General features: G+C 54.8%; 1 protein-coding gene and 1 long non-coding RNA gene across 2 annotated transcripts in view; one reads left to right on the top strand and one right to left on the bottom strand.

Moving 5' to 3' along the window:
• SOGA1 (suppressor of glucose, autophagy associated 1) overlaps nucleotides 1-9,401 on the bottom strand; it is a 79,365-nt gene extending 69,964 nt beyond the window's left edge. The window contains exon 1 of the mRNA XM_047771144.1: nucleotides 8,373-9,401. Coding sequence (XP_047627100.1) covers nucleotides 8,373-9,047 — 675 coding nt within the window. The 5' untranslated portion in view covers nucleotides 9,048-9,401. The remainder of the gene's footprint in view (nucleotides 1-8,372) is intronic.
• Nucleotides 9,402-10,577: 1,176 nt separating this feature from the next.
• LOC125122068 (uncharacterized) lies at nucleotides 10,578-12,140 on the top strand. The gene is made up of 2 exons (XR_007133692.1): nucleotides 10,578-11,007; nucleotides 11,926-12,140. It is a non-coding gene; the product is annotated as an uncharacterized LOC125122068 (long non-coding RNA).
• The last annotated feature ends 4,319 nt before the right edge of the window (nucleotides 12,141-16,459 follow it).

The raw sequence follows: 16,459 nt of genomic DNA, 5'->3' as shown, positions 1-16,459 counted from the left end.
CAGGCACAGTCCCTGTTGTCAAGGACCCAGGGCTCACAAGCAGTCAGACCCAAACCTGCTGATGAGTGATGAAGGCAGATGGTTGAGTTTTTCCTCTGAGCCGAGCGCTGGCTAATCTTCACGTACATGCTTTCTCTTATTTAACCCTCACATCAACTCTGCAGGGTAGGCACCATCAGCAACCCCCATTTTACAGATGAGGAGACTGAGGCTCATAGAGGAAAAGGCAGAATCAGGATTCAAGCCCAGGGAGCTTGACTCTAGACCACAGTGCTCTTCCCTACCTTGGACTCCAGAGAAGGGAAAGGCTGGCCTGATGTTCCCACCTTCTCTGAGCCCTAGCCATGCCTCAGGAAGGCCAATGCCATCCGCTGACCTCTGGGCCTCTAGTGGATGCCAGGGCCAGCCTGGCCCAGAACACTCCAGAGTCTCTGGCTCTGTCCCCACCCCAGCTCCAAGTTCCTTCTGGCTCCAGAAGGAAGAAAATGTGACCGCAGATGAGGTCATGCCTATGGGGCACTGGGAGAATGACCATAGTAATAACCTTGGCTGCTAGTCAGGCCTCTGCCTGGAACTTAGCCAAACCTCTCCCAGGGAACTTCCTCTGCCCCAGAGGCTTCACAGGATGTGGGGCTCCCTCCCTTCCTCTGTGCCCTGGACAGTGCTGGATGTACCTATACCTGAACGCTAATTCTCCCAAGCACTCCACAAGAAACGGACTAAATTCCCATTTTACAGATAGGAAGACTGAGGCTTGATAGGGCCCCTTGCACACAGGGATCATGTACAGGGAGGAGGGGGCAAAGCAAACTTTGGCCCTAGACTTGATCTCGACAGTGGAATTCGTCCCTCTCTTTCCCTGGGCCCATGGGCCTCGTACCCAGTGCTGCAGACACATGGAAAGGAGGCAGCTCCTAGCCCTTCTACAGGCCAACTCGACCCCTCCCAGCAAGGTGTTTACAGCGCCTCAGCAGCAGCTCAGCATTCAGTGCAGGCCCAACTCCCCTGCCCAGCCTCTCCCTCACCACTGCCCCCACCCACCACTCCCTCCAGCGCTCCAGCTTTAAGCCTGCAGCCCACCTGCAGACCCTGATCACGCCTTTCATTCAATCATGCAACAAATATTTATCCGGTCCCTATGCTACGCCAGGCATGGTCCTAGACAGCTGGACACAGAGGCCATCATTCAAGGCTAACTCCTCCTCCACGCAGCCTTCCAGGCCCCTCCCCTGAGTACCCACACATCCTCTAACCTCCTCTATCCTGGCCTCCTTTTCCCAGAGAGAACCAGGTACCCTGCAGGGACAGGAGTGGCATGGCCTTCCAATGCCCCCAGCAGAGGGGGTGGGGAGGAGGAGGGAGACGAGGGCCAGAATTCTGGAACTTCTGAGGCGATTAGAAGGGAGTTGCCTGGGCAGTGTTTCTCTTGGGTTGGGGGGGGGGAATGTTGCAGCAAACTTGACAATTGCCTCATTTCACTCAGCCCACTGGGCCCAGGCCCAAGTGCTGGATGCTGGAGCCTAAGGGCCTGCGATGAAGCTTTTCCACCTTGGTGACTTCCAGCCCCTCATCCACCTACAAACCACTGAGCCCCAGCCAGGCTCCTCGGGCCCCCAGATCCAGGTTACAAAGTCAGGCCACACTCCTCACTGTTCCCAGCAGCCTCGTGGAGGAGCTGAAAACAGTAGTTTGTACACATTAGCTCCAGGGAGACACGGACCAGGATTTCCTGTGTTTCCGTGTGGCTGAAATGTCACCGCCAGTGTGTGTGTGTGTGTGTGTGTCTGTCTGTCTGTCTGTCCTGGTTTGCGGGTCTCTGACTCCCGTCAGCAGATGCTTCTGTTCTGTGCCCATACCTTGCTTTTATGTTTGTGGCTGCGTGTCTTGTCCATGTGTGAGCATATCTTGGGTGTATGTCTGTGAGCCCCGGGTGTGCAAGGGCCTCTGCTGCCTGCTCGCTTATGGCAGTGGCGGTGGGGGTGTCTGCAGGGGCGGCTCTGTGGATTCCGGCGGATGCCAGCACCCGTGTGTAATGAGTGTGCGTGGGTTTGTGTGCACACCCGCATATGCGTGCATACTTCCATTATGGCCGAGGGTGTCTCCAGGGTGTGCCCATCTCTGGGACACGGCCAAGTGTGTCTGGGGGCGTGTGTGTCTGCATTGCCGTCTCCTAGATGGTGTGAGTCTTGGTTGTGTCTGCCTGTACCTGTGGGTATGACAGACAGGAGGCATATCTTGCACAGATCCGTGTACTTTTCTGAGAGGGTATCCTCTCTAATATGTCTGGAGGTGTGTTTCTAGAAGCAGACAGCAGAAGCATGTCACACATGAGACGTGTGTGAGTGGGCATGGCTCTCCGAGCACGTGCTATGACTATGTGTATGTGTGTCTGTGTGTGTAAGAGAGAGTGTGCCCAGGGAAACCAGCCCAGCCCCTCTGCAAGGAACGCTGGGAGCCCTGGCAGCTCCGTGGTCCCCCTCAGGCTTCAGCAGCCACCACCTCACATTTTCCATCTCATTCCCCATCTCGCAGGCACTGCCCCCCCTCCCCCACCCCCACCCGCATCCCCACCCCATGACAGGCAATCAGCTGAGGATCCTTAAAGACCCAGTTCTCAGAACCGCTTCTTCCAGGCCACCTCTCAGCAGCCACAGGGAGGACTGGGCCTCAGGGCAGGGAGCAGGAGGCGCTTTCCTGACCATGATGTGACCACCTCTCTCCCCCTCAGTGACATACAGACTGGAGCCTTCCCCCTACAGCACTTGGGAGCTGAGAAGAGCTTCAGCACTTGCTGGCTACTGCCCCAGACATCTGGCACAGGGTCTGGTACCCATGGGACACTTAGAAAGTATGTGTTAAATGAATGAATGAATGAATGAATGCCTAGAGAAGCAGGTAAGGGAAAGGTGACCGACCACCAGGATGGGCACTAACATTTACTGTGCACTAGATCTAGATCATCACACGGCAGAGGTCCCTGTGACCCTGGGGCAGGCATGCTTATCTCCTATTTTTCAGAAAAAAGTCCCAGAGGCTCAGAGAAGCTGAGTATCTCAGCCAGCAACACACAGCTTGTCACTGGCAAGACCAGGCGAGAACCCTGCTCTGTGGAACGTGGAGGCCCAGCTGCTCCTGCACGGGAGCGGGTGGAAAAGTGACGGGGGACGGAGGCTCCTTGGGGTTGTCTAAGGAGGTTCCCAAGTCCCTCAGCGGGGTCATCTCGGGCACAAGACATAACCCCTCGGTTTCCTCATAGGTCAAATGGATCTGACATGAGAACCCTCCACACGGATCGCTGTGAGGAGCAAAAGGCTTACCTCACCAGAGCCTGGCACACTGGAAGCGATCTACTAGTGGGCAGCATTTGTGAGCCTGAGCCATGGAAGGCGGGGGATCCGTGGTCTGGGGGTCCCCAGGCCAGCACTCTGGATTTCAACCTAACCTTCACCTAACCCTTAAAGCTGGATCCACACCCCAGTCACTTCCTCCAGGATCTCAGATCCCTGGTCCCAACCACACCCTGCATGGGTGCAAGGAACACATTCACACACATGCACACAGGCACGTGTCTCCCCCCACCCCACCCCCAGCAGGCTCCCGGCCCAGGCCCCAGTATATGTTATTCCCCTTGTGCTCTAAGTCTTAGCCTGGAGCCTGGCACACAGGAGGATTCCTCTCATCAGCCATGTCCCAGACCAGATCTGCTATTAGCGACCACAGGCTCATGCTCCAGTCAGATTGTAGAAAGAACAAGACCCGGGGTTAAACCAACCAGGTTTGGAATCCTGGCTGTGTGACCTGGAGCCTCCATTTACCCCAACAGTACAAGGGGAACTGGGGGTGAATTACATGCTTCCTCTGGGCCCTTCTGGGCTGACATGTAGACTGCACTTAAAATGTTCACAGGTAGGAGTACCTCCTCTGGCACAATGGGATTGGCAGTGTCTTGGGAGCACTGGGACACGGGTTTGATCCCCAGCCTGGCACAGTGGGTTAAGAATCCGGCATTGCTGCAACTGCAGCCTAGGTGGCAACGGCATCTCGGATCTGATCCCTGGACTGGGAACTCCCATGTGCCACAGGGAGGCCAAAAAAGAAAAAAATAAAACACTCACATGTAGAAGCTCCAAAGAGGTGGGGAGGCCTTGCTTCAGAGCCCACACCTTCTTGTCTACAACGGAGTGGCTCCTGATGTACTAACATCCTAGAGCTAAGGAGATCCACCCGCCAGGCTTTTCCCAGCTCCCTCCAGAATGAAGACATCGACATCTGCTCATCGGCTAATAATGATAACAATTCCCTAAAAGACGCAAGATTTCACTGTTTACAAAATATTCTCTTGTCTATTCACGCCTGCCTGATTCCTGACAACAAGCCTATGAAGTTGCCCAGGCAAGTTCCATCATCTTTCATTGTAGAGACGAAAAACAAAAACAAAAAAAAAAAAAAAAAGAGAGCGAGAGAGCCCAGAGAGGCCAAGTAACTTGCTCATAGTCACACAGTAAATGGCAGAGTCAGGTCTCAAAGCCAGGTCCTTAGGTTCCAACTCTGATTGTTCCATCCACACCCAGTGGGTTCCCAGCATGTCCTCACACAGTACATAAGCCATAGTTAGTGGTGATGGGAAGGTGGAAAACCTTGGATCACCAGGGTTTTGAAGATCAAACAGTCCCTGTGTCTGCTCTGCAGTCAAAGCTGCATCTTAGAATCTTGGCATCTTAAAAGTTAATAACCTCCAGACTTCCTTGGCTAAAAGGGACCCTGAGGTCAGGCAATTCAATTATGGCCACCACATAAATCTCCCTCCTATGTCCTCCTCAAGTGGTCACAACCACCACTGTTCTGTACAGTTTACAAGCTGTTTTCCACGAATGCCATGTCTTTAACCAGCATGCAGGTCATTCAGCATGACTCTGAATAACTCAAGTGACAGCAAGCTCACACCCTTCTCTGTAGCAGCTCCTTCTGGTGTTTCATTGGGAATAAGCTGCCCCATTGGCACCTTCCCCACTCAGGCTCCAGAGCAAGCCTCTTGACACAGGAGATCTGCTGTCACTTGCAAGGCCATCCCCAGGTGACAGTTCCCAGTGCTGCCACCCCCCCCCCCACCAGCTGGGAGGTAAGCTCCAGCAGGGCCACACCAGACTCAGTGGGACTCAACCCAGGTAGCACGTGGCCTGCTGGGGACACACTGGGGATCTGGAGTCCTCCTGTTAACTCAGTTCCTGCATCTTAGAAGCAAAGTGGCCCAGAGGGGCAGGAACACGTCAAGAGTATGATGTACTGTTACGCCAAGACTGGCTGCCCGGAGAACCGGCTCTGGAACCTGGAGTGTGTCCCTTCCCTACTGTGGCCACAGTTTACCCATCTGCAGAATGAACACACCACCACCTCTGGTCACAGCCTCTACATTATGGCCCATGCCCACAGTCTCTAGATCTTCCACCTTGCCCATAAGGTTGGCAGCTGGCTTAAACAAAGCTCTAGAGAAGTTCAGGGACTAACCCATGTGTACCCAGTGGTAACTACACAATCTCTCCCAGCCAACCTCCTTCCTCTCTCTGGCCTTGAAATCTACAAGTTCGTTCGTTCGTTCTTTCTTTCTTCCTTCCTTCCTTCCTTCCTTTCTCTCTACCCGCAGTATATGGAGGTTCCCAGGCTAGGGGTTGAATCAGAGCTGTAGCCACTGGCCTACACCACAGCCACAGTCACAAAAGATCCAAGGCACATCTGCAACCTACACCACAGCTCACCACAACACTGGATTCTTAACCCTCTGAGCAAGGTCAGGGATTGAACCCACGTCCCCATGGATGCTAGTCAGATTTGTTAACCACTGAGGCACGACAGGAGTTCCGAAATCCACAAGCTTTTTCCTACTTTCCTCAGCCTGGAATGGTCTTACTCCAGCTCCTTATTCAGCTGGCTCCATCTCACCCTTCAGCCCCCAGCCTCCCTTGGCACCCCCTGCCCCACTTTCATGTGCTCTGGGCACACTGTGTGCCTCCCCACCTTTATCGTGATCCATACTGTGATGCACTGTATGACTATGGTTTAATCCTGGTCTACACCACTAGACTGATAGCCCCATGAAAACAGACACTTCATCCTCATCCATGGCTGTATCCTCTGCGCTAGTGCCTGGTACACAGTAGGCATTAAATCAATAGTTGGTAAATGAATGAGGGGCCAGCACTGCTTCGGGTGGAGAGAAGGATCTATTCTGCCCCCACAGAGTCCACAAGAGAACATGATAAGCACCCACAGAAATATGTCACATGCCTTGAGAATAGCAATGATCACAACTACCCTCATCTGAGGCTCACAACATGCCCGGTGCTCTAGTGGCGTTTGCACACATGATCTCATTTAACCCTTAAGGCTGGAAGATGGGTGATGTCCCTTTCTACAACAAGGAAACTGAAGTCCAGAGACATTAAGTAACTTCTCCTAGATCACACAGCCAGGGAGGCACAGACCCCAGATCTAATAGGGACCTGAAGCCTGCACAGGAAACCAGAAACACTGAATGAATGGGGGAAACTGAGGCTGAGCCCTGGATCAGGCAGTGGGAGGTCCCCAGCCAGGTCTCAGCCTGTGTGAGACCTTAGACTCAATCCCTAGCCTTCTGGAACTGTTTTCCATCTTAACAGTCATGGGTGGCTCAGACAGACTCCAGAGCTCTGCCCAATGAATAGGAGCCCACAGGGTGTATGAGACCCTGAAGCAAAGCTCAGTGGCCCTTCTTCCTTTGCTGGGGTGAGGAGTGTGGGCCAGGAGGCAGGAGTGAGGAGCTTGGGGATCTGGGTACAGAGCAGCTCAGCAGGGAGCACCGAAGGAGCTCAGAGCACCAAGAGGGCAGGGCCGGGCCTCCTGGCTTGTCTCCCTCCTCCAACCCATCCTTCACACGTCTTCTCCTCATCACTGGCTTTTGAAGCCCACTGGAGCCGACCGAACCTTCCACTGTCAACACTGAATGGGGTCTTTAGGAAGACTTCCCCTCCCATTTAACAGATGAGGAAACTGAGGCCTGCCCTGAGGAAAGGTTAGAGGCTGAAAGGGTTGATTATCCATTTTCAGACAGACCCTGTCCCTCTAATCAACAAGCAGTTACTAAACCCACATTGGATAATAGATCTTGGGGGAAGAGGGGAGGGAAAGGCACAGTTAAGCAATATCCCAAAAACTCTTAACGAGAGAGAAACCCTCTGGCCAGAGGCCAATGAAAAGCTAAGTGTTGCTGGGCAGACATAAAACAGCAGAGTGCCATTAACTCGGCGGCTCTTAGCCAGGGATGCCCTGGGTGCTGTGCCAGGACATCAACTGATAAGAGTAGGTAATATTTCAGCCTTTTCCAAAACCATGCCCAGCTCGTGGCACTAGAACCCACGAAACTTCCAGTCTCCCAGGCCAACATCAACACACAAGGGCTGGGCTGTCCCTGAGGCTGCCTCGGTGCCAGGCAGTGAGCAGACAGAGCCTGGCCTGCACCCAGTAGGTGTTCATGTCCCCTGAAGGGGTGAAGGCAAAGTCTGTTCTCCCATTGAAGCTCTCAGGCCCCCACACACCCAGAGGGATGCTCTTTTGGGATATCAGAGCCCCTCCTCGCACTGGGAACATAGGAAGAAGATGGGCACTGGCAGTGAAGCACCAACGCATTCACTGTGTGTACAGGGCCTGTCCCAAACTAAGCAGAAGACAATATCCTGGGATTTAGGAAGCTGCCTCTGAACTGGTTCTCCCACAACATCATCCTCCCGGGCTGTGGGACCGTTAGACTGGGCGGAAGTCGGACTCCAGCCAAGGGGATGTTCCCAGATGTCATGCTTTCAAACGGGACCCGCCCTGAAAAGCAGGCAGGGACAGGCCTGGGCCAGGAAAGCCCTGGGTTAAGATTCAGGATGGTGTTCTGGCCTCTCCTTGGCAGGGGATGGCATGGGTCTTCCTGGCAGCAGTGCAGACCAGCGCCTCTTCCGGAAAGGAGAGCTCCCAAAGGTCTGGCCTCTGGCCTGGGGTGGGGGTGGGGGTTCTGAGCAGCTGAATCAGAGGCCCAGCCCCTCACTGATTGATTACCCACCTCCATCCCAAGTACGGTACCTAGGCATCCTCCAAAGCACTTCTTCCAAAGCCCCCTTCCCCAACCAGGCGCCTCTGGGCAGTCTCCGCTTCCAGGTTCCTCCCTCAGGAGAAGGTTTCCCAGACACAGTAAGGAGCGGAATGCGGGGGAGCCCCAGTCAGACCTCAGGGTGCCCCTGAGGGTTTAGGCCCCTTTCCAGCTCAGGCGTTGGGGCAGCGGCCAGCTGGTGCCTCTGGCCAGAGGGGCTGCCACCCACGCCTCCCGCGGCCTCCCATTCCCCCACCAGCGCCCCCACCTTGAGATAGTCGTTCTCCGAGCGCAGCTCCTCCAGCTCTCTCATGAAGCCGCCGGGCCCGCAGTCCAGCATCTCCTCCGTGAGGTCGGAGAAGGCGAGCGAGGCGCTGAGTGGCAGGCGGCTGCTGCCCACCGACGACGCGGCCACCGACGGCTCCTCCGGGGAGGCGGGAGGCCGCGGAGGCTGCTGAGAGGGCGGCGCGGGCTGCGGCGGCTGCCCAGTGCGGGCCCCCGCCGGGCCCCCGGCCGCTGACTCGGCGTCGCTGCTCAGCGCCAGCTCCAGGCCCAGCAGACGCGCCTCCTCCGACGCGCAGTCCGACACCTCTGAGCTGCTGTCGGTGAGGCTGGGCGGCGGTGGCGGCGGTCGCGGCCCGGTGCCTGGGCGCGGACGGCCCTTGGCACGGACCCCGGTGCGGACCCCGGCCACCCGCGTCCCGGCTCCCCGCGCCCCGGGCGCCACCGCACGCCCCTTCTTGTCCGGCCGCGCCGAGGACGCGGAGCTGCAGGCGGCTGCGGCGCCCGGGCCTGGGCCGCGGCGGCCCTTGGCCAGCGACCAGCCGGCCACGTCCTTGGGTCGGGCCGGCGACGGCGCTCGGTGGCTCTTCTTCCTCTCAGGGGCTGGCGCGGGCGGGGGGCCGCAGCCCCGAGCCGGGGGCTCCCCCGCCGGCACCTCCATCGCGGCCTCCCTTGGCCTCAGTGAGCTGCAGGCATGGCCCGGGCCCGCCCGGCCTCCGCGCCCGGGGGGAGGCCCCCGGCGCCTCTCCTGCCGCTCGGGCCGCGTCTGCTCTCGGCCCACCTCAGCCCCCGGGCTGCGCTCTGGCCCCGACTCCCGCTGCACGGTCTCTCCGCTACTCTGAGCTCGGAGAGAGCGGCCCGATCGCCTCCAGGCGCCCCGGCTCCGGCTCCGGCTCCGCCCGGCGCCCGCCCCCTCGGCCTCGCCGCGCCCCCGGAGCGCGCCCGGGCCCCGGCTGCCTGCGCGCCTATCGCTCCCTCGGGCTCCGAGTCCGGCTGCGGCCCGGGCCCCGGCTCCGCCCGGCGCGGCCCGCCCCCCGCGCAGCCCCGCCAGCTCCCCGCCCCGCCGCCTGGGCTCGGGGGCGCGCGGCTCCGCGAACAAAAGGCGGACGCGGCGGGAGCGGCAGGGAGGGACGCAGGCAGCGAGCGAGGGAGGGATCTGCGAGGCAACAGCGACCCCCTCGAGGGTCAGGCGGGCCGGGTCCGCCGCGGCCCGGGCTCCTTTCTCCTCCGCTCCGCCGCCGCCCCCTCCCCTGCCGGCCCGGAGAGCGCACCCGGCGGAGGCCCCCCTGCTCCCCGCGTCCGGGCAGGGGTCGCGCGAGCGGCGAGAGGGAGGACTGCCAGGCAGAGGCCGGGCAGACCTCAGATCGCTGGAGCCAGCATCCATATACACGCCGAGTCCCTCGCCCCTCGCGGCTGTGCGGAGCGTGCGCGAACTCCGCCCCCCGAACCTCGCAGAGCGAGACGGATTATCCCATTGTACAGATGCGTAAAGTGAAGCCTAGGGCGGGCACACGATTAACCCAAGGTCAGTCAGTGGCAGAGCGGGGATGGAATCCGAACCTCGCAGGTCCACACCTTCTGCTTCGGCTTCCCTCTCACAACTGTTGGGAGCGTGGAGCCCTGGATGAATGCCTGGCTCTGCACGTCTTGACCCGCTGTCATCCCGGGCGTACTACCGCTTCCCCCTACCCTGGTAGGGGATCAGAGACTGCTCTCGGGCTCTGCTTGGCTAAAATGGAGGCGACCCGTTCTGAGAAGTCAGACCAGCGGGTGCTCTAGGAATAGGTTTTGGCTACTGTGGGGCTGATCCAGGCCGGACACGATAGCTCTGATCCCCTACGCGTTCTCCCAAGAGTAACTCCGGACGACCCCGCAGCCCCAGCTCTGATGGGTGTCGTTTCTTTCCTTCCAGGCTATGCTCCTGTGTTGTTGATTTTTCCATGTGTCTGTCACACCTTCCCCGCACCACCCTCCTCCCCATACCACCGAGCCACCGCTGGACAGAGCCACGTGGTGAAGTCCTTTGGCTGTCCTGTGGGCTGGCACTCAACCTCAGGGTGGCACCCCTTGCGGGGCGGGGGGCGGGGAGGAAGGGGGGGTCAGGGCGGTGTTTACCCCTCTGCAGCTTCTTCCTCCCTCTCCTCATTTCCTTTCCCTCCCCCTTCTCCCCCTCTGCCTTTTCCCTTTCTCCCCTTCCCTCCTCCTGCCCATTTTCTCCTTCTTCCTCTACTCCCCCAGTCCTGTTAGCTCACCTCCTTCTGCCCTTGACACACCACTGGCCCTAGGTCCGCTTCTGTGTTTCTGTCCCACCTCCCCAACAGCAGTGAATACACTCCACCTGCGGGACGCCCTCTTGGAGGAGGCGCAGCTTCTCATCCCCATCTAGGTGCGTCTAGGTGTGTGGGTGCCTCCTCCATCCTCAGATCTGTCCTCCAGGTGCTCCCCACAGAGCCAGGTGAGAAGCAGGACCACTCAGCAGGTTCTCTGCAAACACTTCTTCAGGGGCATTCTCACGCCCTCCTGGCAAGGCATCAGTTGTCCTGTCCCCAGTGACTCTCTACCCACCCAGCCCACAGGCACCAGATGGGACCCTGAGGGACACAGTAGTGAGCTTGTCAGTGGTGAGTACCTGACCTCATGGAGCACACAATATAGGGGGGAGATGGGCCACAAAAGACACATCAAAAACAGGGTGGCACGGCATAGCACAGGGGCAAAGCCCAGGGCAGGCCTTCCTACTTCCCCAGCCACAGAAGATCCCACTTGGTCTAGTTTGATGTAACAGACAACCTTCTAGCTCTGATGCCTCCATTTTCGTAGGCTTGTTCTGGTCTAGCGCAGAGAGATGCTATGTGGCTCCTGGAAATTGTTACCCTCTCCGAGCTCCAGTTTCTCCCTCTATGCAGAATGTGGGCTTGGAGATGTTGGGTAGTGTGACTCTGGGCAGGGGACATGCTAGGGCAGGCTGCTCAGCCACTCCTGACAAACCCATGGCTGAGCAGGGGGCTGAGCTCTGAATGTCTTTGAACTTGGGGAGTCATGAATTCATATTGCAGCCCCAGGAGAGCCTGGGGAGCATCTAGGACCTAGTAGGGAGGAGCCCTGGGGTTGGGGAGAGTGCCCAGGTGGAGGCTCTGGACTTGAGCTCAGTTCAGACCAGGGAAGCCACAAAAGGAGTAAGACCTGCCAAGGATCCAGAATTGGTTCCACGCAGGTGGGGAGGCCAGGCTCTGTCCTCAACACTCAGCAGAGGATCCCAGAAAGGTTAGGAACTGCTTGCAGCTGATTGTATTTTTCAAAGATAGGCACAGAAATATACAGTTCATCTCAATTATTCTTTTTACAGTGTGGCATGGACACTCTTCCAATTGTCTATGTTCCCTCCCCTTGAACCTGAGCAACTTTTGCGACTGCCTGAACCAACTGAGGATGGCAGAAGTGACAGTGTGACTTCTGAAGCTAGGTCATAAAAGGCAATATGGCTCTGACCAGCTCAATCTCTCTACCTGTTTCTCTCTCTCTCTCTCTTTTTTTCTCAGTCCACTCTCCTTTGGAGCCACCATGTTGAAAGGAAGCCCAGGCCTCATGTTCCAGCCAACACCTCCAGCTCTGGTCCCCACTAAGCCCCAGACATGTGAGAGAGGGAAACTTCAGATGATTCAGCCTCCAGTCTTGTTGCTACCCCAGCTGATGCCAAGTGGAGCAGAAATGAGTTGTCCCAAACTGCAAAATAAATACTGTTCTAAGCCACTAACTTGGGGGGTACTTTGTTACATAGCCATGGATAACTGGAATGCTAGTTCAAGGTCATACAGCTTGGAAGTGGCAGGGCTGGGACTGATTTGAACCCAAGGTCATTCAGCTTGAGAGCCTGTTGTGTTGCACTACTGAGCAGTGTCCAGCTCAGGCACACAGCATGTGCTGTACAAAGTCTTTTCAAGGAGTTCCCCAGTGGTCTAGTGGGTTAAGGACCTGGCATTATCTCTGCAGTGGCTCAGATCACTGCTGTGACACGGGTTCAATCACTGGCCTGGGAATTTCTGTACACTGTGGGCACAGCCAAAAAAAAAAAAAGAGCCTAATTCAAGAAGGCATGAAGCACTAATCAGATTTAAGAAATGAAGATGCTGATTACCCAGTGGGAAAATAGTTTTTCTCCCTTTCAAGTGGCTAAATTGACCAACGTGATGGAAACTAAAAAAAAAACTAAATCCTGGAAGACTTTAGAGAGGAGATGTTTTCAAAAAACTAAAAAAACTAAAGATTTTGTTCCTTATACAAACCACTGGCTGAAGGAGAATTAGAGAAATTAGTAGAGGAAACCGCTTTAAAAGGGTAATCAGGAAGGCCTCTTTGAGGAAGTGATATTTAAACTAAATTATTCAAAGAGCCAGAGTAAGAGAATTCCAGGAAGAAGGAACAGCAAGGGCAAAGCCCTGAAGAGGGAACAAGCTTGATAGATGTTCAAGAAAGTGAGAAAGTCATTGGGACTGGCACTTGATGGCTGAGAGGAGAAGAGCAAGACAGAGCTGGAGTGGATGTGGGAGCCAAGGCAGCCCTGGGCAGGGCTTTCTTCTTCTTTTTTTAAATTCTCTGCCAGTCTCTGCCTTTTTATTATTATTATTTTTTTATTTTTAGGGCTGCACCTGCAGCATATGGAAGTTCCCAGGCTAGGGGCTGAATCAGAGTTGCAGCTGCTGACCTACACCACAGCCACAGCAACGCAAGATCTGAGCCACATCTATGACTTACACAAAGCAGCCTGCAGTAATATGGGATCCTTAACCCACTGAGCAGGGCCAGGGATTGGACCCGCATCCTGATGCACACTAGTAAGGTTCTTAAGCCACTGAGCCACAACAGGCACTCCAGGGCTTTATTTTTGATGCAGTGACAAGCCATTGGAAACTCTGGAGTAAGCAGGGGCGTGATAGAGTCTAATCTGTGTTTTATGTAGATCACTCTGGCTACTGGCAAAAAGATGCTAGAAGATGGGTTAAGGGGCCATTGAACAGTCTCTGAGAGGAAATATAGCTTGAATGAGGTCCTGAGATCTGTTCTGGAACCTTGAAGAGTTGGACACCCTTGGTGGGAGGTGAGGGATCAGAGAAATGAAGTCAAGTTCAACTTCCAGGTTTCTGGCTTTAGTTACGACAAATGATGGTGACTTTTAACAGGACAGAGAAAACAGCTTGAGGTGGTCGGAAGTAGAGGGACCAGGTTGGGAGGGAAATGGAGAATTGTTTTTTTGGACACATTCCATCTGAGATGTCTGGAGACATCTGAGTCATACAGGCAACTGACTACCAGTGTGGAGCCCAGGTAGCAGTTGGTCGGGAGTCATGAGGAGTCATCAGTGTTTAAACAATAGTTAAATTCATGAGACCTGGTGAGGTCTGTAGAGAGAGGGAGAGGTTCTATAGAGAGAAAAAACTAGCCTAGAACCAGAAAGTTAAGAATTCCTGGTTCTATCACAGATATAGAGAACAAACTAGTGGTTACCCGTGAAGAGAAGGAAGGGGGGAGGGGAAACATAGGGGTAGGGGAGTAAGAGGTACTATTTTGTATAAAATAAGCAACTAGGACATATTGTACAATACAGGGAGTGTAGCCAGTATTTTGTAATAACTATTAATGGAGAATGACCTTTAAAAATTTTGAATCACTATGTCGAATCATTACAAATCACTATGTATACAAGTTACACCTGTAACTTATATAATGTGCATCAACTATACTTCAATAAAAATTTAACAATTTAGGAGTTCCTGTCGTGGCGCAGTGGTCAACGAATTCAACTGGGAACCATGAAGTTGCGGGTTCTATCCCTGGCCTTGCTCAGTGGGTTAAGAATCCAGCGTTGCCGTGAGCTGTGGTGTAGGTCGCAAACTCGGCTCGGATCCCACGTTGCTGTGGCTGTGATGTAGGCCGGTGGCTGCAGCTCCAATTTGACCCCTAGCCTGGGAACCTCCATATGCCTCAGATGCAGCCCTAAAAAGACAAAAAGACAAAAAAAAATTGATAGTTGTTAGCTCCAAGAATGGATGAGATGGGGAGAGGACAGATGAAAGAGGCCTTCAATAATTGCTCATAAGTTCTCCTGTGGCACAGCAGGTTAAGGATCTGGTGGTCACTGCAGTGGCTCAGGTTGCTGCTGTTATGTGGGATCAACCCGTGGCCTGGGGACTTTTGCATACCACAGACACAGCCAAAAAAAAATAAAAGAGAAAATAACTGCTCCCCAATCGTCTATTATTAATAACTTGGCTCTTATTAAATATGACTGTATCCATATATTATTTTTTAAAGTAAAAAATTAGGAAAAAAAAAATTCCTGGTTTTAGAAAGTGGGCAAGAGAGGAGAAGCCAGCCACAAACGACAGAGAGGGAGCTACTAGTGAGGGAGGAGGGAAAGCGAGCAGTGTGTGGTCAGGAGGAAACCTAGTAGGAGAGACCTGCTAGGTCCAGCGCAAGAAGCTAAGAAGCTGGCTGAAGGTGAGAACAGGAGCACCCCCTGCTGCACAGGGCGACACGAAGCTGCTGGGGACCTTGACTAGAGCAGGGGTGGTGGGGACAGACGCCGAAGGTGGTGGGTTGAAGCATGAACAGGAGGTAGCAGTGGGCCTAGGGGGAAGAGAAGGGCGCGGTCCTGGAGGGGACTGTGCTGTCCGTCACCAGACGGGCAAGGCAGCGAGAAGCAGGTCAGGAAGGAGGGGAACTGGCTTTGGGAGGGAACAGGGGCTCCTCCTCCACTGTCCTGGAGGGGAGGCAGAGGGGTGGGTGAGATGCAGGGGGGTCCTGTCAGGAAGGCGAGGGAGTGACTGACGATGGCCTCTGTTCTCTCAGAGAAGAATCAGGGTGGCCGCTGGCTGAGTGAGGAGATGGAGCAGGAGTTGCGTGAGGAGGGCCAGGACTGTAATGGCAACCAGGGGACGGAGAACAGACATCCCAGGATGGGTGAGGGGATACGTCGCGCACCGTCTGAGGGTCAGACCAGCAAACATCAGGGGCCATTTACTCTGAACGTTTTCAAGTTTATTTTGCATAGCTGAAACCATGCTGCATATACAGTTTTACATCTTGTTTTCCTCATTTTACAGAGTAGCAGAAGCATTTCCCCATGCATTTTGAAATTCTTGGCAAACATCACTTTTATTTCTATTTTTTTATTAAAAAAAATTTTTTTTTTTTGTCTTTTTAGGGTGGCACCCACAGCATATGGAGATTCCTAGGCTAGGGGTCAAATCAGAGCTACAGCTACCGGCCTGCACCACAGCCACAACAACACAGGATCCAAGCCATATCTGCGACCAACACCACAGCTCATGGCAACGCTGGATCCTTAAACCACTGAGCAAGGCCAGGGATTGAACTTGTGTCCTTATGGATACCAGTTGGGTTCATTACCACTAAGCCAAAATGGACACCCCCAAACATCACTTTTAATACTTAGAAATAATCTACAGGGTGGATATTCCATGGGTCACCTAACCTTTCCCCGTTTTACTCGGATATTGAAATTGTTTCCTGACTGCTGTGGTCTGGTGGAGAAAAGGGAAGGTGGCTGCAAGGCAGAGCCGGGACATAATAGTCTGGCACCTAGAATCTGGTCCTGGAAGCTTTCTAGGGGCCAGTTACACGGCAGTTGGTTTTTGTGCCAGGTCACATTCCTGGGCTTGAGGACAAAGAACGGAACATCAAGGCACGTCTCACTGGCTTCTCAAAGTGCCCAAAGGTTCCTGAATTGAGCCTGGAGGAAACAGGGAGAGGGGCCCTGAGAACAGAGACGGCCAGACGTGTGACCCCTGAGCCATTTACAGTTCAAACACATATTGCAACAGCCATGTTTGAGATGGCAACAGGGCCCCTCACTTGAATGTTTTTCCCATAATATAAGTCCTTTTGGTAGTCTACCTTCTGGTGGGGGTGGGGCATTGCCTCAGACAACCTGGCCATAGCCACCTGGAGCATCTGGGGACCCAAGTCCTTTCCACCAAGGCCTGCAGGAGGGGGTCTCTCTCAGTCCACAACAGAGTGGGCTCACCTACCCAATAGAGGCTGGGAGAACCTTGG

The sequence above is a fragment of the Phacochoerus africanus genome, chromosome 3, assembly GCF_016906955.1.
Source record: "Phacochoerus africanus isolate WHEZ1 chromosome 3, ROS_Pafr_v1, whole genome shotgun sequence".
Taxonomy (NCBI): domain Eukaryota; kingdom Metazoa; phylum Chordata; class Mammalia; order Artiodactyla; family Suidae; genus Phacochoerus; species Phacochoerus africanus.
Note: the sequence above shows the minus strand (reverse complement) of the source record. Positions and strands in the feature narration are given on the sequence as shown.